Source organism: Phaenicophaeus curvirostris, chromosome 2, assembly GCF_032191515.1.
Source record: "Phaenicophaeus curvirostris isolate KB17595 chromosome 2, BPBGC_Pcur_1.0, whole genome shotgun sequence".
In the NCBI taxonomy this organism is placed as follows: Eukaryota; Metazoa; Chordata; class Aves; order Cuculiformes; family Cuculidae; genus Phaenicophaeus; species Phaenicophaeus curvirostris.
This window is the reverse complement of record NC_091393.1, coordinates 62,132,975-62,157,856: the sequence shown is the minus strand read 5'-3', so window position 1 is coordinate 62,157,856 and position 24,882 is coordinate 62,132,975. Positions and strand designations below refer to the sequence as shown.

Genomic DNA, 24,882 nt, shown 5'->3' with positions numbered 1-24,882 from the left:
CGCATAGACCAGTTCTAAGTGTCCCCCTCAGATGCTTCCTTTTCTCTTCACAGAGGTATCTGGGAAAAGGCATACAGAAGAATGCTTAGACAAGAACATTCCCAGGGCTCTATTTGTTAACACACAGGTAAGAGGTTTGGTATTCAACTGCATTAGGCCCTTTGAGGAGAAGCCTAATGTAAAATACTGAACAATATGGTTTGTAACATACAGCAAATTGGGCATTCAGGAGAGCTTAGCTTGTCAGACAAGTTTAAAGTAAATCTAACAATAGTAAACAAGACAAAACATTGCCAAACAAGATTGGATTTTTTCTTTTCCATCTGTTGAATCATAAACCATCTGACAACTCAGACTCATACCCAGTAATCCTATTCAGTCTGGTCTTAATCAGTCTTTAGAATTCACCATCAGATCTGCAAGTTCCTTTGGGCTTGGAAGGAACCTAAGCAGGCACACATTCTCAAATGCACACTGGACTAACGTTGATTAACTAACGTGTTTCCTGAATTTCCTAAATGTTAAGATATTTTAATATATGAAATAGCAATAATACAATTTAGCCAGCATAACCGCTTTATTTTGCAATTTGAATTATTATACACAATTCAGTAAAGCGCACAGGAGGAACAGCATGGAGACTTAACACTTTTTAGCATTTTTTTTTAAATAAAAGCCAAAGGGTAAGGTCTCCAATTAACCCCCAAGGTAACAGAACATTTTGCTGTTAACACTTAAAATATCCAATTGGTTATTTAAAAGGACACATCTTCAAATGCAATTAGAAATCATTTAATCAAGTTTTTCTTCATCTGGTATGATAAATTGCCACATATCCTACACCTAACAGGCAATGGAAAATGTTTTCTCAAGACATGTAAAAAAAATAAAACCAAAATCAAACAGCACTGTCTACATTATTCTATCCGTCTTCAATTGTTCCCAGGTATTCAAGTAGAATTTATTTCTTTCAGACACATTGTTGCTCTTAAAAAAAAAAAAAAAAAAAGGCAAGCCAAACAAAACTTTTCACACATACTACCTTGAGGCACAGGTTCCCTCATACTTAGTAGAACTCTAATACTCTAATACAGGATGTATCACGTGTTACAACACTGTTGTTGTTTGAAGTCTGTGGCACATTTGATTTTTTGGGGGTGAACAACTCTCCTCTGTGTTTGGCTGTTACAATATGGCACAATGTTAGAAGTTAACACCATGACTTAATATTCTGATACTTTTTTGCTGGCTATTTTGGGGTGCACGTAAATAAAAGGCACACATTTCCTCTCTCCTCTCAAATTACTTAGGTACTGTACAAGGCTAACTTCTTAGCACTGCTCCATGCCAGCTGGCCCAGTGCAAAAAGAGATTTAAGTCAGCATTCAATGCTGGTAGCAGCTCTATATGCTTATCCAATGGCTTTAGTTTAGCATGCTACCTTCCACTGTGCTGATCATTGCTGAGAGGCCAACAGCATTCCTGAAAAAAATTACAAAACTCTAAAAAAAAAAAAAAATTAAGTTATTTATATTCACGTACATGTATATTTTCCAAATGTGTTCACAATGTTCAGAAAGTGCACAATTTGAAGTCTTTTTTCAATATTACAAATGTCCATGACCTATATATTAGAGCAGAGCCATGTACAACAGTATCATTAAAGAACTGTCAGTGTTTCTATTACTGATCCTGATTTGCAAGAATGTAATGAAAATACAAGAATCTGCTCCCAGCTAGTGTCCATAATGCCTTTGTTATGGTGTTCTTAAATATTTAGATTTAATTCTGTACAGCAGTCAGAATGTGAAACAGACAGTGTTTTCACTTCTTGGCGCTCATTTTCACATGGTAAGGATTTTCAAGAATGAAAGTAAGCTTACAGCACGTGAAGAGCTCTCAAAAATAAAAGCTCCACAAACCATTACCACACAGTTAAAAACTTAAGAAAACCCAAGGAGATTTAGTTAATTATTTGTGGATCTTTACAAAATTACATTTTGTGATTTAACAACAGATAACATCAATGAAATCATCATGTATAAAAACAGATTAGGTCTTAACATCAATGGTGTGACATACATATTTAAACAAGAATATTCAGAGTTAAGACTAGTGCTAAATTTAGCTATATTTAGATTTGAGAGTTTAGATACTCTCAACTTGATATGCCTTCTTAAAAAATGAAAGAAAAAAGTCCAACTTTCAGAAGAGTCTGAAAACCAGCAGTTTCAAGTAAGTTTGGAGAAATCAGGTATTGTGGCTAGAGTTACCATAAACACGTATTACATGCTGATTTGACAGAACTGTGTTAAAGAAGCGTGAGTTGAACCAGTACCTCTGAAGGTTCTTGCTTTGGTTATCTTTAAAAAAAAATGCAGACTGTTAAAATAACAGTACAGGTTCATTATAAAGCCACAAGCCTCTCTATAGATGTTCTCTAATCAATTGCTTTTTATTATGCCCACTGCCAGCAATGGACACACTGCTTGGAAAATCTACCTCTTGCTGTAAAAGGTTTGCCTGAACCAAATAATTTTGAGATCAGACTCAAATGGGAACACACTATTTCATTTAGTTCTTGTCAAGAATATTTAAAAGCTTTCTCCACCTACAGTCTTTTTGAAACACAAGGCACAAATAGGGAGTGGACATTCCAGTTAAAAGTGATTGTCTGAAATCAACGGTCCACAGCAGTCTTCTAGTCCAGCACAATGAAACAGTTTTGCTGTCCAATTCTATGCCACATCTTCTAGATAGTCCGCAACATCACTTAACTGAGAAATCGTAAGGTCTTGTGTGATGCATTCGAGCTAGAAAATAAATGAAGTTACAAACTCAGAACTCATGGAAATAGTATTGTTTTTTGTAGTCTTTCATATAGCATGCCATCCTTTCAGCTCTTTCAATGACTAACTTCTTTGGGAGATGCTCAGACAGATCTTGAGATATAGGGATAAGACACTGCTATGCTGTATACTAGACCAGTCTCAAACACATTTTACATGCCTAAAAACAGACAACGAATTATGTTACAGAACAATTGTTGTGGGGTGGGGTGTTTTTGTTTGGGTTTTTTTAATCACTAGATAGATCAATCGATCTAACATAGCAGGAACACTAGGTGTAAAAATACACAACATAAATAACACAACCGTAAGATATATCCTAGGAACCCATGATAATGGAACATTCCTTCATGGAAGGTTAAAAAAAAAGTCAAGACAAGAACAGCAGAATGTCAAGAAGAACAACTTTCAAAGAACCATACTTTATCACTGGTATTCGACTCTTCTGTTCCCACAGAAATGTCATCTATTTCTTCACCAATACTGATATCACTTTTTTCTGAACGATGACTAGTACTAAAGAGAAAGAAAATCAAAGAAATAGAAATAAGACTATGCTTCTCAACACCAAGGTATTACGGTCATTTTCACTTTCTATCTCATACTTGACTTGGATTTCACTTCCTATCAAGTTAAATATGAAGTTACTAAAAACATATAACAACTAAAAGGTCTCTACCTAGATAAGCTCATGATAAATACTGATAAATACTTACACAATCCTGCAGTTTACAACACAATAATAGAATGGTTTGAGTTGGAAGGGCCCTTAAAGACCATCCAGTTCCAACCCCCCTGCCATGGGCAGCGACATGTCCCACTAGATCAGGCTGCCCAAGTCCCATCCAACCTGGCCTTGAACACCTCCAGGGATGGGACATCCACGACTTCCCTGGGCAACCTGTTCCAGAGCCTCACCACCCTCATCAGGAAGAATTTCTTCCTAATGTCTAATATAAATCTTCCCCTTTACAACTTAAAAGGCATTCCCCCATATCATATCAAAACATGCCCTTGTAAATAGTCCATCCCTGGCTTTCTTGCACCCTTCAGGTGCTGGAAGGTTGCTAGAAGGTCCCCCAATGCCTTCTCTTCTCCAGGCTGAACAACCCTAATTCTCTCAGCCTGTCCTCAACAGCAGAGATGCTCCAGCCTCTGATCATCTTTCTAGCCCTCTTCTGGACCCATTCCAACAGTTCCACATCCTTCGCATGTTGGGGATTCCAGAACTGGACACAGGACTCCAGATGAGGTCTCACAAGAGTGGAGTAGAAGGGGGAGAATCACCTCCCTCAATTCTTTTGATGCCACTCAGGATATGGTTGGCCTTCTGGGCTGTGAGCACACATCGCCAGCTCAACATCAATACCTTCACATCATAAATATGAGGCTGTTAAATATTTTATTACTCCTACTCACGATGATTGATTTTTTAGCTGAATATTTTAGCATACACCATATTCATTGACTAATAGTATTAATTTAAGTTTTAAAACACTAAGTTCATGATTCAGGAAGAAAAAAAAAAAAAGCCTTCCACAAAAGCAATAATTTCTCATCTTAAAGTTAGCACCATGTTTCTAAGGAACTCAATAACCCTTACACAAAAAGGTTTTATTTATTTATTTATAACTACATGTATTAATACAGCACACTAAAGTTTACTCCAGAAGTAGTGACGAGCTGAAACATTATGAAATAATTCAAATATGCCAAAAGACATGCTTACAATGCACTAAAAGCTATGCTACAGCAATATCATCACTCTTACCTGTTGAAGTCATCAGCATACTCATCGTCACCTCCATTTCCTAAATAATTTTTAGAAGGTATTAATCAAACAAGTTTTCTCTTCAGGAAATATAAAAAATAATCTGTTCCTGCATCAAAATACACTGATGGTCAGCAGAAGTGGGAGTAGATTAGATTACTTGTGCAAATTAGGAAAAGAATGCGTTTATGTTTGTCATTAATTCATGTCAATTTCATTTACACAAACTGTTTTGAAATTGAACATACATTTGCATGATGTTGACTACATCGCTGAAGACAAATATTCAGAGGCTTTATTTTGAGAGAAAAAACCTGATACTTATTATGTCGCATCATCTTCACATGGCTCCTCAAGCTTTCAAGGCAACTTTCAAAGGTGTTGAGTGCAAATAAATACTCCACTGAGAAACTGTAGGACTTGCCTGGCTATCTTTTGCTGCAAATACAAGCCTTCTCTTTTCTTCATAACCCAGGCAAAAAAAAAATATCACTTGATATTAGCAAACATGGGCACAGAATGAATGTAAGTTTGCTGCACATGTAAAATACTACTCCATATAAAAGACACTAGTTTTCACTTTTCTATATTCCTTCAGATCAGGTCTTGCTCTTAACTCCAGTAAGTTTCCCAATTGTGTAAAACAGTGACAGAAGCAGAAGTTGAAGATTTCATGTTAATATGTGTATTTCAGAGTCTCAGATTCTTCTAAGAAGTTGGGCCAAAACTTACATTTAAACATATCAGAGCTTATTTGTGTTTAGCAGTTACTTGCCTAATTCTAGTGATCCCAGTTTTGCATTCACCAACCGCAGGTCTTTCGAAACAGAGTTTCTACTCAAATCTGTAACAAAAGTATTTCTATTAGAAATCCTACTTGTGATTCTCTAATAAGATCCCACTTAAACATACCAAGTGTTCTTTTCATAGAGTCACAGAACACTTTGGGTTAGAAGGAACCTTAAATGTCATCTGTGCACCTCACCCTGCAATGAGCAGAAACATTTTCAACTAGATCAGGCTGCTCCATCCAATCTGTAAATGTTTCTAAGGATGGGGCATCTACCACCACTCTGGGCAACCTGTGCCAGGTTGCACCATTCTCATTGTGAAAAATTCATTCCTTTTATCTAGTCAGAAGCTACCTTCTTTTAGTTTAAAACCACTACCCTTGTCCTATTGCAAAAGGCCCTGCTAAAAATTTCATCTCCATCTTTCTCACAGGCCCCCTTTGGGTACTGACAGGCTGCTGTAAGGTCTCTATGGAGCCTCCTCTTCTCCACACCGAACAACCCCAACTCTCTCAGCCTCTCTTCACAGAACAGGTGGTTCCATCCCTTTGATCATTTTTGTGGTGCTTCAACAGGTCCATGTCTTTCCTGTACTGCGGGCCCCAGAGCTGGATAAAGTACTCCATGTGAGGTCTCATGAGAGCAGAGTGGCAGAACCACCTGCCTCGACCTGCTGGCCAAGCTTCTTTTGATGCAGCCCAGGGTATGGGTGGCCTTCTAGGCTGCATATGCATATTGTTAGCTTTTCATCCACCAGTATCCGCAAGGCCTTCTTGGCAGTGCTGCTCTCAATCCTTTCATCCACTAGCCTGTATTGATACAGGGGGCTGCCCCAACTTGGGTAGAGTAGCCTTTTAATTTTATAATATAGTACGGTGGTATTATATTAAATTTTCAGGTCTGAACTCTGCTAACATTTAAAACCATGAGTGATAAACAGGTACAATCTCCCACTATTCATCAACAGGCTTTACAAAATGAAAGTAAATACCCTAGAAAATTGTGCAAATAATGCAAGATAACAAAAAAGAGTAACAATTTCAATTAAAAACTGAGCAGTGGAATTTTATATTCCTGAAAACTGCTTTATATACACAAAAAGAAGGAGTACAGATAAGTGTTTCATACTCCACAACATAAGATACCCCAACAGTAGCATAATATAACAAAACCAGTATGGGACCACTCAGTGGAAAAAACGTTACTATGAAGCACATCACAATCAGAAGGGGGCCACATCCAGGCTATTTAATGACATTTACATTGGATTACAGGGAAGATTTCCTACATTCATCAAAACACAAAAAAATGAAAACTTACTATCAGGCTCCTTTAGCGAAGGTGCACCTGTCAGGGAACTTAATCCACTTTTTAGGGGCGGTGCATCAGAAAGCGATGCTAGACCTCCTGGTTTATTAGCTTCAGTTTTCCTAAAACAAATCATATAAATAAGTAGTCCACAGTGTTGTAAAATATGCATAGTGACTTTCTTTGCTATTATTTACTGAACTGTCACAAAACTAGAACCTTTTTTTTTTTTTAACAGCAAAAAGAGCAAGGGGAAAGGCCTATCGATTCTGTAATCTTAAAAACATTAGGCAGCTTACTGGCACAAGTGCCAAACAAGACATTCAGTAAGAAAGCCATTTTCTCACCTAGGCAAAGACATCTGCTTACCCACTTTCACAGACAGCTCCTGCACCGTTATCACTGTTTTTATCAAGGGGCCTTTCATTATCCCCACATGTAAACATAGTCAAAAAACAATTCAGATGTAAATCAAAATTCAGTTTGTTTTACAGCTAAAAGACTATGTCTGATGAAACTATTAATCCTAAGGGCAGTCAGTTCACAGAATGAAAAGCTCAGTTATAGCAAGATAGATCTCATCATTATGTGTTGAAAGTTCACTTGGCTACTACCTATTTCATTCATATCTTTAAAGACTTTATTTCAAATACTGTTTGCAAGTAAAGGCTGGAGAAACGCTATTAAAGAGAGATCAATATTTTCACATTTAGTATCACCAGAACTTTTTGTTACTGTGAATCCATTTCTATTAGTAATGGACAACATTTGAATCATTAATTTTATCTGTATCACCAAAATATCCAGCATACCACCACATATTAAAAAAGACCTAGGGGCAATGAAGAGGTTGGAGCATCTCTTGCTCTGTCCTTTGTAACTGCTTGCTCCCTTCCTCTCTAATGCACCCTTCTTACAGCAATGGACAAAGCTTCCATAAAGAATTCACATTTTTGCAAACCAAGTAATTCTGGTGCCTCTCCTACTTACCCATCCCTTAGGAATTAGGCACACTAGCATAACATATTACAAAGGAATTCCTCCTGAAGAATATGTTCTTTTTTCTCCTTTAGAGAAGCTGCCGGGAGGGTAAAAGCAAAAGACTCAGCAGAGAGAGCTCAGTCATAATTAGACGCTAGCTCATTTATTATTAGCATACTCGGCAAACCTTACTGTGGAACATGGCTATAATACCTACATTGCAACAATATCGTGAGGTACAAAGAACTACTTGATAGATTGTGACTCTACCACAGGTAAACATAATTTGGAAATAATTTTTTTCTGGAGGAAGTTTCTCTACAAAAAAATTCTTACTTTACTAAATAATTAAGAAGCTTTTTCTTGATGGTCTTTTTAAAGAAATCCAGTTTACCCAGTTTCAAAACTAATTTCCCTTCTTGTCATATGAACACACTCAAACAATAAGACATTGGTAAGTAGCATTATCCAGAAGTTTTTCCACTTTTTCCAACTTATCATTTGAACTTATTTTATGGCAACACAACCACCTGCTATGATGGTTAAGCTGTCATTAAAGGCTAGTTAAATGAGCTCTTGAGTAAGCAGGAGTAAATGCACTCAGATGCAGTTTTAATCTTGATATTTCCAACAAGAGAAAATAAATGCCATAGTAGGATTATTTGTAACACACTATATTTTCCAGAGAAAAATCACTGCTCTTCAAGGAGGAAAAAAAAAATCTGCTCTTTATTTATAATACAGCTTTAGTAGGATGTATATAACCTTTTTCAAACAGTCCATTGATTTACTAGAAATAGACCTAATTTACCCGGTGTGGTTTCTTCATGCTGTACCAGAATGACCCCATTCCAAGGGTAAGCATTGTCTGTAGTGGTAACGTTACAAAGAAGTTTATCCTGTTCTGCCTGTTAGTGACATAGTTGTGGGAAATAAATAACCATGAGGGGAGCTACTGTCAAACTGATTTTCAAATCCTTCTGCAACCTCTACTGGTAACCACTACTAAGTTAGAGCAATTGTCTGATTAGTGGACCATGGCAAAAGAACACCATGAAAGGTTCTTGCAGCATTTCTCAATAGAGATATCTAAGCTAAGTGTGAAGATAACTCAAGATGATAACACAGAGATAGGGTCTCCTGGTTTTATAGCAAAGTCGCTAGTTCAGTTCGTTCAAATGTTACTTTTTATATGCAACAGGCTCCACGGAGTATTTCTTTCAGAAGTGTCTGCAAAATTGATCCATGCAGAAATAATAATAAATACAGAATAACACACACGAGGTGCTGCAGCATGAAGAGGAAACACTCAGATGTGAGAAAGCTTTCCTTATGCTTACAGTTTATGGAACCAGTTTACACATTCACCAGACTTTTTGGACTCCTTACAAAGCCATCAGATATCTAAAGCGTTACCCCAGTCATTGTCAACTTCCTTTAGTACTGATCACCACTGCAGCGGTGCTGCAGGAAGGAACACTGATTTCTGTGCCTCATACACATTCATTCCACCAAAGAAACAGAGTAGGGACGTGATACAATCTATCTGAGACACCTTAAAGGAATACATTTTTTCCCCACATATGATACACGCAGATCCCAAATGACAGTGTGCATTTCTTAGAACAGACACATTGAAGCATCATCTAGCCCTTAAAGGTCTGCAAGCATACTAAGGACAAAAGAAACCTCTAAGTAGAGCATTCATATTACTTACCAGCCATAAGTTCTTTCTGGTTTGGGTATGGGATCATCAAAAAAAGAATCTCCCTCTACATCATCTTCATCCACACTCTTTTCTTTGGTATTTAAGTCTTTGTTTTCTAGTTGAAGATCTAGTTTTGTTTCATTAGCCAGAAAATGAATGCTTCTTTTGCTTGCTTCCCCTGAGGAGACACTTGTATCACTTTGAGTGGTTTCAGCAGTCTTGAAAGATAAAGAAAAAAGCCCTCACTGAAATGAATAAGTAATTTGTTTCAAAGAAAATTCATATAAAGTGGACTAATGCCTTATAATACGTAAGTGGTAAAATAAACACACAACATATAATATACATCTACCATCATTTTTTAAAAAGTTAGCTCAAATTTATTAGTACCTCTCAGGAACTTATTAGTATCTTCAAGAATCACACAAGAGAAAAAAAACTTGCTTTATCACTTTAGAAAGGAAGTGCTCTTTCCTGTTGCTGCCATTAAAAGTTTTTATTCTACCCTCTGCATTGCTTTGCTATCTAGATCATCTCTAGTTTAAAAGATGTTGGTCATCAAATAAGGAAATTATACAGACTGATAAATACAGCCTAGCTTTGAATAGAGGGAGGTTGGTTTGTTTTACAGACTGAAAGTCACATGCTTCATGAGTGTTACTGAAACTTATCTGTAAATAAGTATTGTTAGTCACAGTTGTCTTCTTCAAAAGAAATCAATTTAAACCCATGCAAATTACTCTCACTTCCATATTAAGTAGTAATCTCTACAATATAACTGTTTATTTTAAAGCAGTAAGCATAACTGAAGTTAATGACATCTTCTCCCTCCACATACTAAACCCAAAAATGACACAAACAAGATGTTTAAAAGTACATAACTTTCAGTCTTTGTATCATACTTACAGCTCAGTCCTACAGCTTGAAAGGACTAGTCTATGTGCTAAATTTAAGACCAAATAATACAGCTCAAGCCATATCCTTGCAAAACTTCATAGCCCAAGGAACAATATTCAAATTTACCTAGAGAATCAAGTTGTTGTGAAAAAAATGGATTTTTATTGTTAAATAATAGCATCTTGCTACTTAGCAAGCAGTACAGCAATTTTTATCTTCCTCGAGACTTATTAAAATTAAGCTAGAGAAAAGATCTATTTATTTCACTTGCTTCCATCATACACACCAAGAAGAGCAACACTTCTGAAATTAAACCAACAGCATTGTTTAATCCAAATAACCAGTATCTGGGTTGCACTGTCCCAAGTATTTCTTTATCAGTCACTAACTCGTTCAGAAGGCTGAAGTAAAATATTCAAACTATGTGTCATGAAAGTTGAAGAAGGCCTACCAAGGTCATTATATCTCGGTTACAGAACCACACTGAATTGCAGGCAGCAGTTCAGTTCTTCTAAGGCAAGAAAAAGTACTTATACCTGTAAGTGGCAAGAACAACAATATTTTAATTGTTATCCTAGAGGATAACAATGTCCTAGAGGAACAAAATTTTTGTTGATAATTAAAAGCTTAGTGATATTCTGACTAGAATTAAAAAGTAATTACAACTGCTTTTTTGAGTTGGGCCCTAAGGGAACGAGAGGCTGCAATATCATCTAAGAAACTAGAAGCACAACAGCTGGTCTTTGTTTGAATTCATAAATCGTAAAGTTTTACTAAAGTGAAGCTCAAATTTTAGTGACAGGTAAACTATGGCTAAGGGTTCAAAAAGCAATATGCCTACCACAGTTTTCAGACTAATGGTGTTAATAAGGTAAGTCAGAGTGTGGTTTCACACTTGCACTTAAATCATTCTCTGCTGCTACCACGAGCTGTGGTCTTGATATCTCCTAGCATTCTCCCTTCTATGTTACATCTGTTGGTTGCCAAGTCACAGGAAGAGCTGGTTCAGCTCACAGGTTTGCTGAGAAACCACCAGAGAACTTCAAGTTTCAATTGGGAAATCTAGACTGTTCAGGTAACTTCCACCTTGCTCCAGCTGGGACTAGCTAAAACATCCTCTTCCTGCATTATTTTTACGCTAAGTATGTTGCACAGACAGAATATTCTTCCATCCTGCCTTTACCAAGAAGAGAACCAGGAAAAAAAAAACCAAAAAACCAAACAATTCAAGAACTGCAGTCCCATTAAGATATCTTACTCTGTGAAGAGAGGGAGGACTTCACTAAATATTGTCTATGACAGCCTGCCCTGGTGAGCCGCCCAATGACTGGGAAGGCACCTCTTACTCTAAAAGCCCCTTAATTAGTTTGGTCCTTCCTTTTAAAATCAGTCCTGTTTGGACAGTTTTCTTTCTTCATTTTCAGGGGGAACTAAAGGATCCACAATGGCGTCACATGGATGAGGCGATGTGTGCTGCTACGCCCTCTGCTGCTCAAGGTGGGCTGAGATATTTCGTTAACACCCGTTGATTTGCATTTAACATGACCAATGCAACTTCTGTAACTATCATTGTACAGTGGGCAAGACCAGTGTTATGGATTTTGGTTCAACAACAGTTTCCCCAATTTGAATGCTTCCTTTTCCAAGGAATCTGTATGTTCTCTGTTAATGCCATTACTGCTTCTCAGGAACCAAGAACCAGATCCACCGATCTTAACTAGGAACAAGAGAGCAGTGGTAAAACATACTGTTTTTGAAGACAACATCACCATACTGTTTTGTGAGCTCTATCCTTGGGATTTGAACTTTCATCCTTTGGAAAGACCAGGTTATTATGAGGCTTCACACATGATTAAGCTGAGTGTGAAATGGTGCATCGAGTTTCCTAATACTCCTAAAATTTATCTGATCTAATGTGATTCTGGTCACAAAATTCAACCTTAAAATTTTTGCAAGAATTCAAGATCAGGAAATGGCATTCTTTTGAGTGCTCCAAAATTACAGCATGTGTCCTATGGATCCTAATTGGAGCCACGTGTGTTTACCAGGGCTACTCCTCCAAGGGATAGAAAAACAAGGGTAAGAGGTGTAGTATCAGCCTTCTGTGCTGTTATTTGTGAAAATATTTTGATTGCTGGATTTATATTTCTACTGGTTCACTTAGCTATTGCTCTGGTTCATAGTTGTACCAGTTGAGCAAGCTTCTGATAATTGTCTGATCACCTGTGCCATCGTCTTTTCCTTACCTTCTTTCTTCTTCCTTCCATTATTTCTGTTTCTTCTCTCTCTCAGCCTTATTCTCTCCTTATCCTCTCTCCTTATTCTGTATAAGCAGGTGCTGCCTCCCCTCCCACACCTGATTGCACACGTGCACCCCGAAGGGTTCAGGTATAGGTTATTGTTTCTGGTAAGGGTCTGTTGAACTGCCAACATCCCAGGAGCCCCCATCTTCAATTTGAGAGCCTTCCTGAAGGAGCTTCTGCGCACGTCCCAGTTTGAGACCTTTCACAGCAAGACCACCCCTCAAATGCTAATAGGGCATGGACTTGCCTTATAAATAGTGCCTGTCAAGAAGGCTCAGCGCACATGCCCACCTCAGCACAGAACAGGCCTGAGGAAGGACTGCCCTAAAGAGAATTCCTGCACCACATGTTCCTGAAGAATTGCTGCCGGAGGAGCTGCCGCTGGATGGACTGTATTTTCCTGAGGAACTGCTGTGACCCATTAGAGTGGTGCTAATTTTCTTTCTCTGACCTGTCTTACCATACCTTCATTTTTCCTTGGCACTATGATGTATAGGATTAAATCAGAGTTGTGCTGTGGTTTTAACAACTTTGGCTGTGTTCAGATTGCGATCTGAAAAATAAGACCGTGATCTGAACAGACTAGGATCTGGTTTTGCAACTCTGAGTTGCAATTCAGAGTGCACCCAAGTATCTGTTTTGTGGTTTTAGCTGTGTCAAAAAAATAAATACTACATTTGAATTTACCCTGGGAGGTTTGTTGGTCTCTGATTTGCCATGCAGATATCAAAAGAACCCTTTTTATCCTCCCCTTTCCTACTGTGCAGGTCAGGGTGGACCCTAACACTACTCGTGTCAGGAGTGGGCTGTAACACCACTGTTGCTTGGATCAGTCACAATCACCATTAAGCTGAAGTGAGTCAATAGGAGAAGCTTGTGCATCTAAAGACTAGTATATCTAAATAGTAGAGAGCCACCCGAGAAGGAATTCTGACAACCTCAACATAAAGAATACAACAAACTGCAATACAGAGTCACTTCTGTAAAACAGAACCAAAAAAGTGTACAGGCCCAAAGAATTGTGATAAAAGAACTGTCGTTTTTTCTTGTTATAAATTTAAAGAAGAGAAATGACTATTAGTGCTCTACAATACCTTCTCTAAAGCAGAGTTTCCAGGCATAACTTAAACCTCACTAAAACTTTTTATGTGATCAGATTACATCAATAATTTGAACAAACTTTAGTACTTGAATCAGGGTTGGTTTACCTTTTTTTTTTTTTTTTAAACAGCGTGCAGTAAGTAGCTGGTTTCTTGTGGAAAGGAGGCTTAAATAATCATGCCCCACACTTTGCCATAACTCTCAATCTCTTGCTCCACTTCAATCAAGCGTAAATGACTATTAGAGGCCTGGAAGATGTTTGTTAATGCAGCTTTTGTGCCAAACAGGAAGTAAAGAAGGTCACAGGCCTCGACACAAAGTTATATCCTAGCACTTTACCAATCCTAAGCAGCAATCAGCAAGCTGCCCCATAAACAGACAACTTTGCTCCAAACTATCTCTCTCACAGAGACTCTGTATATGCATTGTCACCTACCAAGATGGAAAAGTACAGGACTTTGACATATACTTAAATGTCCTGCATCACATCTGCAGTTTCATAGAAGTTCTCTCTTACTTTTCACGTATATTGTATACCTTTTCATTGTATATAAACAAACTTACCTTATTTGGTATAGAGTGCGTACTTGATCTTCCATCAGATGATTTTGATGTAGGGCACAGGCTGTCACTTAGAACTAAAGCCACCTAAGAAGTTTCACATAAACACTTATTAAAAATACATGGGAATTGTGTCATAACACAATCCAACAAGAAACAAGGCTACCATCCTCACTCACACAGCATGCAAATTGTAGTACCGTGATATTACGCTAGGAAATCTATGACAACTACTTCTGAATTTAAGCTTTCATTGGGGCACTAAACGTGCAGACAATTTTCTTTCAAGCCACAGTCACGACAAAGACTAATCAGATGCTATTGGCTGAAATTCATTTAACTGATAAATTAATTATATACTTTATAAAAATATTACTGTCATTGCCTTCAGGTAGTTCAATACTGTCACATATTCAGTTTTAAATACATAAGTTTTCAGAACAGATTAAAAGCTTGTAACAAAACAAATTATCAGCTTTTCAGGTCATAATAAAATTATAAGTACGCCAAAGAAAATAGGCACAGCTAAATGCGTTGTCAAACTGTACTAGGAATTAGAAAGGAAGTGACAGTTGTGTTATTTATTTGGGTTCACTCTCTGTTTTACTGTGTTGTGGCAAAATATTAAAGAGTACTAGTGAGGCATTAAAAGTACTAGAATAGTCATAATTTTTATCTTTTAGGATTGTTTTCTGATAACTTATGTTGAAGCGATAACGTAAAACAGACTTGAAACAGTATACTACTAAAATAGCCAAACTTTCTTAATTTCAGTTTATTTTTCATCATTGAAACAAATATGAACAAAAAAATATGAAGAAAGAAATTGCACGTTAATACTACGTACTTCTCCATTGCCCGAAATCTTTTTCTGCTGACATTTTCTAACAACTTCCAACAACAGAGGACCTCCCACAGTACCTTCTGTTTCTATAATTCCCATATCTCGAGCTAAGTTTTCTCGACCATCAAGGCCATTTAGCTGGTAGGGGGACATAACAACAACAAGAAAAATCATAACACAGAAATAACTGTCAGAAAACACAACATATGTTTTAATGTAACTCCTAAAGCTTTTTGGTCTTATTTAATGCAGTAATATTTTGACTAAACTGTGATTAGTTAAGAATTCCTCTTGCACGTGGACTAAAGTAATAATAATCTATTGCATCATTTACTTCTGATCTGCATCTGAACTTATCACAGTGCATTCAAAGTTGTTTTAAATATTCATTGCTAGCATGCCTCAGGATTTCAGGGCTTATATGGTGAAGTAACTTTAGCCTATCGTATTTAAAAGTGGACCTTAGGACACCTTGCCAGTGGTTCCAGCAAATTCATGGATGATGGAGAGTCCCCATTCCTGTGCATACAGAAGTACACCAGCAAAGGTCAATGCTTACTTTCAGACTGTTTCACTTAAAAAAACCAAGGGTTTGGACAGAAACATAGATGAAAGTAACTCAGTACCAGCCAAAAAATGTGACAGGAAAAAAAATTTAAGAAAAAATACTTTTAAAAACTGAACTTCCCATTATAGCAGAAGCACAATGCTGCAGCAAACACAGGTTGGTTGGAACAACCTCAGAATGACAATACTGCAGAGGGTGCCAGTTTGTCTTTAAGTCCTAGAATTTAGTGACACTTGCTATCAAAACACTGGTCAAGCAAACACAAAAGCAAGCCACCACTAGTCAAGCACACTGAAACATGGAGGATAAAGAGACAATATGCTAGACTGCTCAGAGACAGAAGCCAGTAGAGGGGGACAAATCTTTCAGCACTATACACAGCAGTCTTGAACAACTTGCTTAACTCTGGCCAAATTTCAAACAAGCATAGGCAAAAAAGATGATTTCACCAGAAAACAGAAGGGCGTGTTTCAAAGAGAAAGAAGTGCCTTCACAAGGCAGACAAAGCACTGCTCCCAAGAGTGAGTGGCATTAAGACAAAAAGCATGCATGTTTCTATTTGGTAGAGTGAACATGAATCTTTGCATAGGCATGTCCCAGGGCAACATATGTAGCTAAGGTTATTTGGCAAAGGACAAGGGTGTATGGGATTTTCTTTGATTAAGCCCCCAAAAAGAAACCCGAACTTCTGAGAAACAGAAGTCAATTAATCAACAAAGTTGGAGTTTTAGTAAAATAACTATTTAAACTGATACTAAGAGTAAAAAATAAGTACTTGAGATATAAAGACAGATTCTTCAGTTGAATGGACCTGTTTCAAACCCAAGTTTTTTATTAACAATAATATAAAAAGATAAAAAGGGACAAAGGTAATGAAACACCTCAAACTCAGTATCAAAAGCCTAAAAGCAATCAGTTCCACTACATGATCATTGTAGATTCCTTCCAACTGAACTATTCTATTCAATCACTTTTGGTCTTGTGCACCTGCGCAAAGTCCTTTGTTTCACTGACACTGCTCTCAAAGTAGATTTCTGACATTATTTTAATTTTCATGGAACAATACTAACTTAATACCATGACACAGTAAAAATACTGACAAAATGTTGCAGGAGTATTTTGCTGTATAAACTGCTATATGATTTGTCAAAAACTATTAATTTGTTAATACAAATTTAACAGGTTAACAAACATTCATTTTCTTATAACATGAATACTCATATTAATACACATTCCTGGAATATGTGTCTTTATGGCAATAAGTACCTTTTACAGGCTACATAGAAAAAATTTTTAGAACACACACAAACAAAGAGCTTAAATCTACTGATTCTACTGTATCCATTGCCGTGCACTCCAAACAATCAGCATAGCATACAGATAAAAACATTATATCTTACTGTGCTTGATTCAGGCTGAAAAACAGCCAATGTAAAATCAAGATTGAAAAACTGTAGAAATTCTGCAACAAGGCCTGCTACCAAGCGACCTAAAAAGGAAATGAGAAGTAAAAATACAACAGAAACAATTGTTACTTCAGAGATTTAACACTGATATGGTTTCTGTATGAACATCTACACTGATTCAACACTTAGAAACATCATTCAGACATTCAGTAAACTACCACTACATAGGTAATTGGTACATCAGTTCTCCAATTTCTAACTTGGCCTTTGTACAAGAATCATTTAAATCAGTCTCCTTTGTGTTCCCTATTGTATTTCTACTACAAGTTTTCACTGGTTACTGTTTTTAGTGATCTAGAATGTCTCAGAGTTAGCATAATTATAACTCATAATGAAATAATAATTTAAATGCATTAGTGACCTCAGTTAAAAATTTAATTTCAACAATACTAACTTCAAAAAAATATAGATTAAATGCTATTCTGAGTAAGTAGTAACTATAATATTTGACAGGAATAAAATACTCCTTTAAGTCATGAAGACTGTACTGTTAATAATAAGATTCACAGATTTAATCCTTCATTTCCCTTTCTGTTTAGTATACTTCTCAAAATAATTAAAGAACTTACCATCTTTTGTACCTAAAAAACTTCTCAAGCTTTCATTTACCAGAGGTGTTTTATTCTGTCAAAAAGCAAAAACCAAACAGTGATTAACACCATCCCCCTAGTAGCAAGAAACTGAAAACCATAGCAAGTTGGTATTTCAGTTCCATGATGATGCCTGGCACACGTATTTCACTTCTTCAAAATCTACCTTTGAACTACTACTATCTACAAGTAAAAGCTGCAGAGCCATAGATTTACTCAGGCAAATTGTCTCAGTATTTCTATTATAAAAGCTACAGAGCTAGAGTAATTTCACCAAAATTCCTAATAGTATACTTTTTATTTACTTAATGATTAAAAAGGTAAGTTAAATCATTCACTTCCCAAATTGCTCTTCTAATATAGTGCCAAGTTTGTTTAAGGAAATTCAGTCCCACTTTTTAAAAAATGGGAAATAACAAGTCATCTAGACAAAGTGTGGACTATGCTAATTAGTCGCTCACAAATTAATACTAATCTTCCATTAATTAAAAAAAATTCAAAGATATTAAGAAAATGGCTTTCCTCTCTTGTTAGATTTGCTCTCTCTGATTTTGATTTTTAAGCAGAGATAAATCAATGAACTACGTTTGGGTTTGTCAAAATCGTTCAAGGCTTTTTTAAATGAATACTAAATGTAATTCCTAACATACCAAAATATCCTGGGTGAGAACCTAACTCAAAGGAAAGGATCTGCTATAAGTATTTGTTACTATAGTTGTAAACACTTCCACAAGAAAGCACTGCATAAAAAAAAAATATATAATTTGCTTAATAGTCAGGAATTCAGATCAGTCTAAGTGTTAATGTATTTTCAGCGTCCCTATGGTGTAAAATCAAACTATCAAGACACATTTAAGCCATTTGAAAAAAAGGTGAACTGTAGCAAATCTCTCTTCAGCCCTATTAGTCTTCAGAGCATCTGGGATAGGGGAGGAGGAGAGGTTGTCCTCTGGGTACTTTATAACATGCGGAAGCTTCTCGTAAGAGATGACACTGTTCTGTTATAGAACTCCTCCATTGTCTTCTTCAGCAATCTTATATTCAATTTCTGAAACACAGAATCTCATACCAGAGAATGACTACTTTTCCTCCTTACTAATGTCACAATAATGTCTGTTTCGGTTGTGCAGTTTTCTAGAAAGGGTACAACCATCTAACCAATAGAGGAATAGGACAGTTTTCCACTACTCTTTTGAAATAGAGCCTGGACATAGCAGCATCCTCTCTCCTCTAGTTCTAGAAAGCTGAAAGACATAGGAAACAAGGCAATGCCAGTAGTAGAAGGGGTCAGAAAAGTAGTGTCTGCATACCACAGCAGTATTGTTAATCCCATTAGTACCACATACCCTTAATAAAATTATATTGACAAGGTACCAGTACCTAGTGCATCTCTTAATTTAGAATTCTTCTTTAAGCATAAGGAAATTATCTTTAAGTAAGCCTGCAACATCCTTATGAGAAATACCAAAAACAACAGCATACTTGACAAGGTACTGCACCAAATTGCTTTTACAAGTCTTGTCAAAAAACCCCACTAATATTTTACATTTCAAAACACGTCATTCTGATGAAATCTTATTAGTCAACTAGATTTTTTCTTTTTGAAGTAGTATTTGATGGAAAAGACATTTAGTTAGGTTTACTTAAACCTACATTTTCAAAAGACTGTGTAACAATTCCTGTTTCTAAACATGAGGAAACATCCCAATAGTCCAGCTTTGTGTTCTTCAAGTATCACGCAGTAATACCTAATGCTCTTACTACATTTCAAAAATAGAAAGTATTAAAGCCACTATATTTAATTTTACATTTTAAAAAAATCAGCATCCTGATACTTGTTACTTTTTCAAGGTTCTCTTACCTCAACTTTCTCTTGTTCTTCTAATGCCAAAAAAACAGCTGCTCGCAACTCTGCCTGCCAAATATATAAAAAAAAAATGGTGTTTCTACAAGCACTGTCTCCCCTATGCAAATAGAATGCAAAGAGCCAGCAAGTAGCTTAGCAGCTATTTGTTTCTCCTCAAACAACTTTGCATCGACTGTAATCTACTCAGTGCAATTAAGACACTGGAGATTACAAGCAATGTGACTTGTGGCTGAGAAAGAAGAGTTCTCAGCCCCAGAACAAGAATGTGAGGGTGAAGATTTGATAAAAGACTTCCTAAATTATTTCTTCATACACAAAAGGATTCCAAATTACCTACATTATCTCCTATTAGTTTCTTCCAAGAGTTAAAAATTCATCTCTTTCAGGCAGCTTTGAAACACCTACCCTTCATTCACAGTTTGCTCTGGAAACATGAACAAATAGCTTGTGATAACATATTTTTAAAAGTTAATGTTGATATACAAGTTCCTACTATTTCTTATCAGATCACACTCAAAGAAACAGAATTTCCCAAGGAAAAGAAAGCATGATTCTAGCGATTCAAATACTTCTGTAGAGAGGTTTTACCTAACTGATTTTGAATATCTTAGAATCAAGGATCAGAATTCTTCTAAGGACTATTCTGAATGCTTAAGCTTAAGCCTTGCCTATTAAAAAGAAATATATAAACCACTACAGTTTCTCTATTACTTTCACTGAGTATATCACATGGGCAACATACATCACATTTGATCAAGCGGTTTGCCACTTCAATTCTTAACCTAACATTTTGAAATAGCCAGTACATAACACTGCAGTTATAAACCATAAAAGACAGTATTACTCAGTATGACAGTTTTCTCAAGAGCAAAGAAGAAAACAAGCTTTTAAAGAAAGGCTGATTTCCATCACTAAGAACAAAAGCAAAATGGAGTGTCTGGATTTTTTCACGTGTATTACAAAAGGTAACTAAACATGTATTACCCTGTAGCTGGTCCCTCCCATAAAAAAATACAACTTTTCACAGGAACAGTAAAATAAACACTTTTTTTTTTAAGCATAACCCTCTTTATGCACCCTTTAAAAGGCAAAAAGTGATTCAAAAAGAGTTCAACAGACTCCCCATCAGAAGTACTGTAAAATCTTTATCACAATTGTATGCAATGGCTATACTGACGCTGCAGTGATTTTTTTAGAGGTGCTGGGGTAAATTATTCAACCATCAAATCCTCTTACAACCCACTAATTCAAATACTATTCTTACAAAATCAGTTTACATTCAACTTCAGGACCAACAGCTAACAACTTGTTTATTTAGCCTTACCTCAGTACAAAAAACTTTCAGCGGTTGCAAAGCTGACTTTCTTTTCCACTGATGCCACAGAAACCAAATATATTTACATAAGACCACGAGTAACAAAGCATTTGTGAAACAGACTGGCTATTACAACTGTTCAAAATAAAAGACCAGCCATTATATATGTGTAGGGGTAAACCCCATTAAGAGTCCAGAACAGTAGCACAACTGTCATTCCTTTTCACATAACCGTGACTATTGGCCTGCTTCACTTCTCCAGGTTCAACTCTGAGGCTTTTAAATACAGACAAAAAAGCTTTTTTTCCTCTTCTCCTCTTTTTTAATGACATGACGCCATATTCTCCCAGGTGTTGTTATTTCCCATGAATAGCAGGTTCAACTTATATTTTTATTAGTGCCCAATAAGGTCAGGACCTCATCAACAGAAGATAATACCAGTGGCATTTAGTAAATCTCCTTTTGGCTTACCTGCATCATCTAGAATGCCACCCAAAAGCCTATCCACAGGCAAGTAGCCCTCCAATTCCTCCATCCCTCATGAGGGCATCACAACAAATTTGAAGTACTTCCATATTATCTCCACAAGGAAGGTTTACACCATTCCAACACGCTGACTTTCACCCTTTGAGGTGAATACTGCTCAGATCATAGCAAGATACTCGCAAAATCTCATCTAATTTAGATATGGAATCATACACCTGAATCTGTGTGAGGTTAAGGCAGTAAATCTCAAGTTCATTAGGAAAAACTGAAAAGCAATAATAAAAAAAGCTGAGGGCAAAGGAAAAATCACCCTAATAGAGGGCAGAATCACCTCCCTTGACCTGGTGGCCACATTTCTTTTGACGCAGCCCAGGATGCAGTTGGCCTTCTGGGCTGTGAGTGCATGTTGCCAGCTCATATCGAGCTTCTCATCAACCAACACCCCCAAGTCCTTCTCTGCAGGGCAGCTCTCAATCACATCATCTCCCATCCTGTACTGAAACTGCAGATTGCCCTGACCCAGGTATAGGACCTTACACTTGGTCTTGTTGAACCTCATGAGGTTCTCAGAGACCCACTTCTCCAGACTGCTCAGGTCCCTCTGGATTACATCCCATCCTTCTGGTGTGACAACTGCACCACTCAGCTTGGTGTCATCTGCAAACTTGCTGAGGGCGCAAACAATCTCACTGTCTATATAACTGATGAAAATATTAAACAGTCCCAGTACAGACCCCTGAGGGACACCACTTGTCATGGATCTCCATCTAGACTTTGAACCATTGACCATCACTCTTTGAATACGACCATCCAACCAATTTCTTATCCACCAAATAGTCCACCCCTCCAATCCGTATCTCTCCAATTTAGAGAGAAGGATGTTGTGGGGGACCGTGTCAAAGGCTTTACAGAAGTCCAGATAGATCACATCCCTCGGTTTACCTGTGTCCATTGCTGTGGCTACCCCATCATAGAAAGCTACTGAGTTGGTCATACAGGATTTGCCCCTGGTGAAGCCCTGCTGGCTGCCATTAATCACCTCCTCATCCTCCATGTGCTTTAGCATAACTTCTAGGAGGTTCTGTTCCATGATCTTCCCAGGCACAGAATTGAGGCTGACAGATCAGTAGTTCCCAGGGTCGTCTTTTCTACCCTTTTTAAAAATGGGCATAATGATACCCTTCTTCCAGTCACCAGGGATTTCTTCTGATTGCCATGACTTTTCAAATATCATGGAGAGTGGCTTGGCAACCATATCTGACAATTCCCTCAGGACTCTGGGATGATCTTATCAGGTCCCATTGACTTATATAAGTTCAGGTTGCCCAGGAGGTCACAAACCTGACCCTCCTCTACTGTGGGAGTGGGCTTACCCTCCTGGTCAGCATCTTGCTGTCCCATGACCCAGGAGGGGCGTGGAGAGCAGTTGTCAGTGAAGACTGAGGCAAAAAGGTTCCTTGTTCTCTTTAACCTTCCTCTTCTGATTGACATACCTGTAGAAGCCCTTCTTGTTGGTCTTCACTTCCCCTGTCAAGTTCAGCTCCAGCTGCGCCTTGGCCTCCCTGACCTCATCCCTACACAATCAGGCAGCATCCCTATAAACACAAAGCCTTTTGCGTGTATCTGAAGTACTGAACTGGAAAACAGCTCCCTTACTAAGAACTGCATTCCCCTTTTTCCCAGGGAACCATCTCAAGAGCTCCCAGAACTCATAGTTAGCTGGCATCTCAAAACTGCCACTCTGATGGCTTGGAAGGGAACGCAGCAGTTCTTAAGCTTACATATCTGCCTGGCTCTTTGCTATACACAACAGTTATTGCTGGAAGCTTCTAATTTAAGCAAGCATTGACAGAACCAATTTTGTATCCTTCGTGACTCAAGCTCAGGCTACTCCACAGGCTCAGAAGTAGTGTTCACTCCACTCCTGCCAGCCCAATCCACCACACACAAGGGCACTCACCACCAAAGAGCATTAAAACGGCTTCCAGAGCCCTTCTTTTATAACAAACAGGTTTGTTATGCTAAAAGCATAAAGAGGTGTTGTAAGTGTGTGAGAGTCCAATGTTACTGTGCCTCAAAAAGCATGATATAAAAGCTCTGTAAGTTGTAATGCTTAATTTTCAGCACAATGTGGGGATTTCAGGCCTTTTTTTCATGAACTTCTCATGATTTTTCTTGAAAAGAACCTGAATATATGATAAAGAACTTCAGAAGCTATGGATATTCAGATTCAGCAAGTATGAGGTCCAACAAAAAAAAAAAAAAAAGAAGACTAATCCTGTAGCTCAGGAAACAAGAGTGGGAAAGGAGACAGACGAGGTTATAGAACACATTCTAGCCCATCACAGTTAGACAAGGCTCAGCTTTATTTCTTCACTTGGTACAAGAGGATGGGTCTTCAAATATAAATGTTAGAGAAGAACCCAAATAGAAAGAACTTCAGAATCTTCCATATATCTTCTTCCCCCTGTAGGCAGGCAACATCCCTAGAGTTCCCAGGTTTACCAAGCCTCCAAGACACAGGTCAAGCCACCCACGCTCAGAAAGAACTATGCTTAAACAGCGACCCTCAAGGACCCCTGCTTGAAATTTTCAAGGGGGAATGGAGGGTTGTACCGACGAGAAACTCCACTCCCCCGACAGGGGCAATGGCTATAAACTGGAAAGGGAAAGATTTAGACTAAACATAAGGAAGAATTTCTTCACTATGAGGGTGGTGAGGCACAGGCACAGGTTGCCCAGGGAAGCTGTAGCTGCCCCATCCCTGGAGGTGTTCAAGGCCAGGTTGGATGGGGCCTTGGGCAGCCTGGGCTGGTGGGAGGTGTCCCTGCCCATGGCAGAGGGGTTGGAACTAGATGATCTTTAATGTCCCTTCCAACCCAAACCATACTATGATTGTACGATTTGGCAGCAGCTCTAGCGGCCGCGCCGTGCCAGGCGCTGCGCTCCCTCTCCCCGCGTCTCTGCCCCGCATGGAGCGGCGCGGGGCGGAGCGGGCAACACCGCCAGGCCGGGAACCTGGAGGCGCAGCCAGTGGGGACGAAGCCCGCAAAGCCTCAGCCTCCCCGACCCGCGCGGAGGAGAGGCTCTCCCCCCCGCCCTGGGTACACACTCACCTTGATCTTATTAAGCACCCCGCTGCTCTCCAGCGTCTGCACCAGCAGGTCCCGCAGCTCCGTGTCCTCCTCCGCCGCCGCCATCTTGCTTCTCCCTGACAACCGCTCTGGCGCGAGGCCAACGCCGGCTCCTCCACCCGCGCCGGCAGAGGCCCCGCCCCCCGGGCCGCGACCCCAGGCGGAGGGCGGGGCGGGGCGGGGCCTGCGGACGCGCGGAAACCGCGGGGCCGAGCGCGCGCGCGGGGAGTTTAAAAGCGCGGGGCGGCGTTAGCGGCGGATGCGTTAGAAGGAAAGATCATCCCGTTCTAAACCCCCTGCCATGGGCAGGGACACCTCCCACCAGCCCAGGCTGCCCAAGGC

At 38.5% G+C, this 24,882-nt stretch overlaps 1 protein-coding gene across 1 annotated transcript; it reads right to left on the bottom strand.

Moving 5' to 3' along the window:
- Positions 1-558: 558 nt before the first annotated feature.
- On the bottom strand, positions 559-24,654 carry CEP43 (centrosomal protein 43). Its single transcript, XM_069852244.1, has 12 exons — positions 24,523-24,654; positions 19,600-19,653; positions 17,718-17,772; positions 17,083-17,171; positions 15,118-15,252; positions 14,274-14,357; positions 9,418-9,626; positions 6,732-6,841; positions 5,396-5,464; positions 4,621-4,660; positions 3,272-3,365; positions 559-2,813 (listed from the first exon to the last, which is right to left on the bottom strand). The coding sequence occupies exons 1-12, from the start codon at positions 24,604-24,606 to the stop codon at positions 2,739-2,741; spliced, it is 1,098 nt and encodes a 365-aa protein (XP_069708345.1). The 5' UTR covers positions 24,607-24,654; the 3' UTR covers positions 559-2,738.
- Positions 24,655-24,882: the final 228 nt, after the last annotated feature.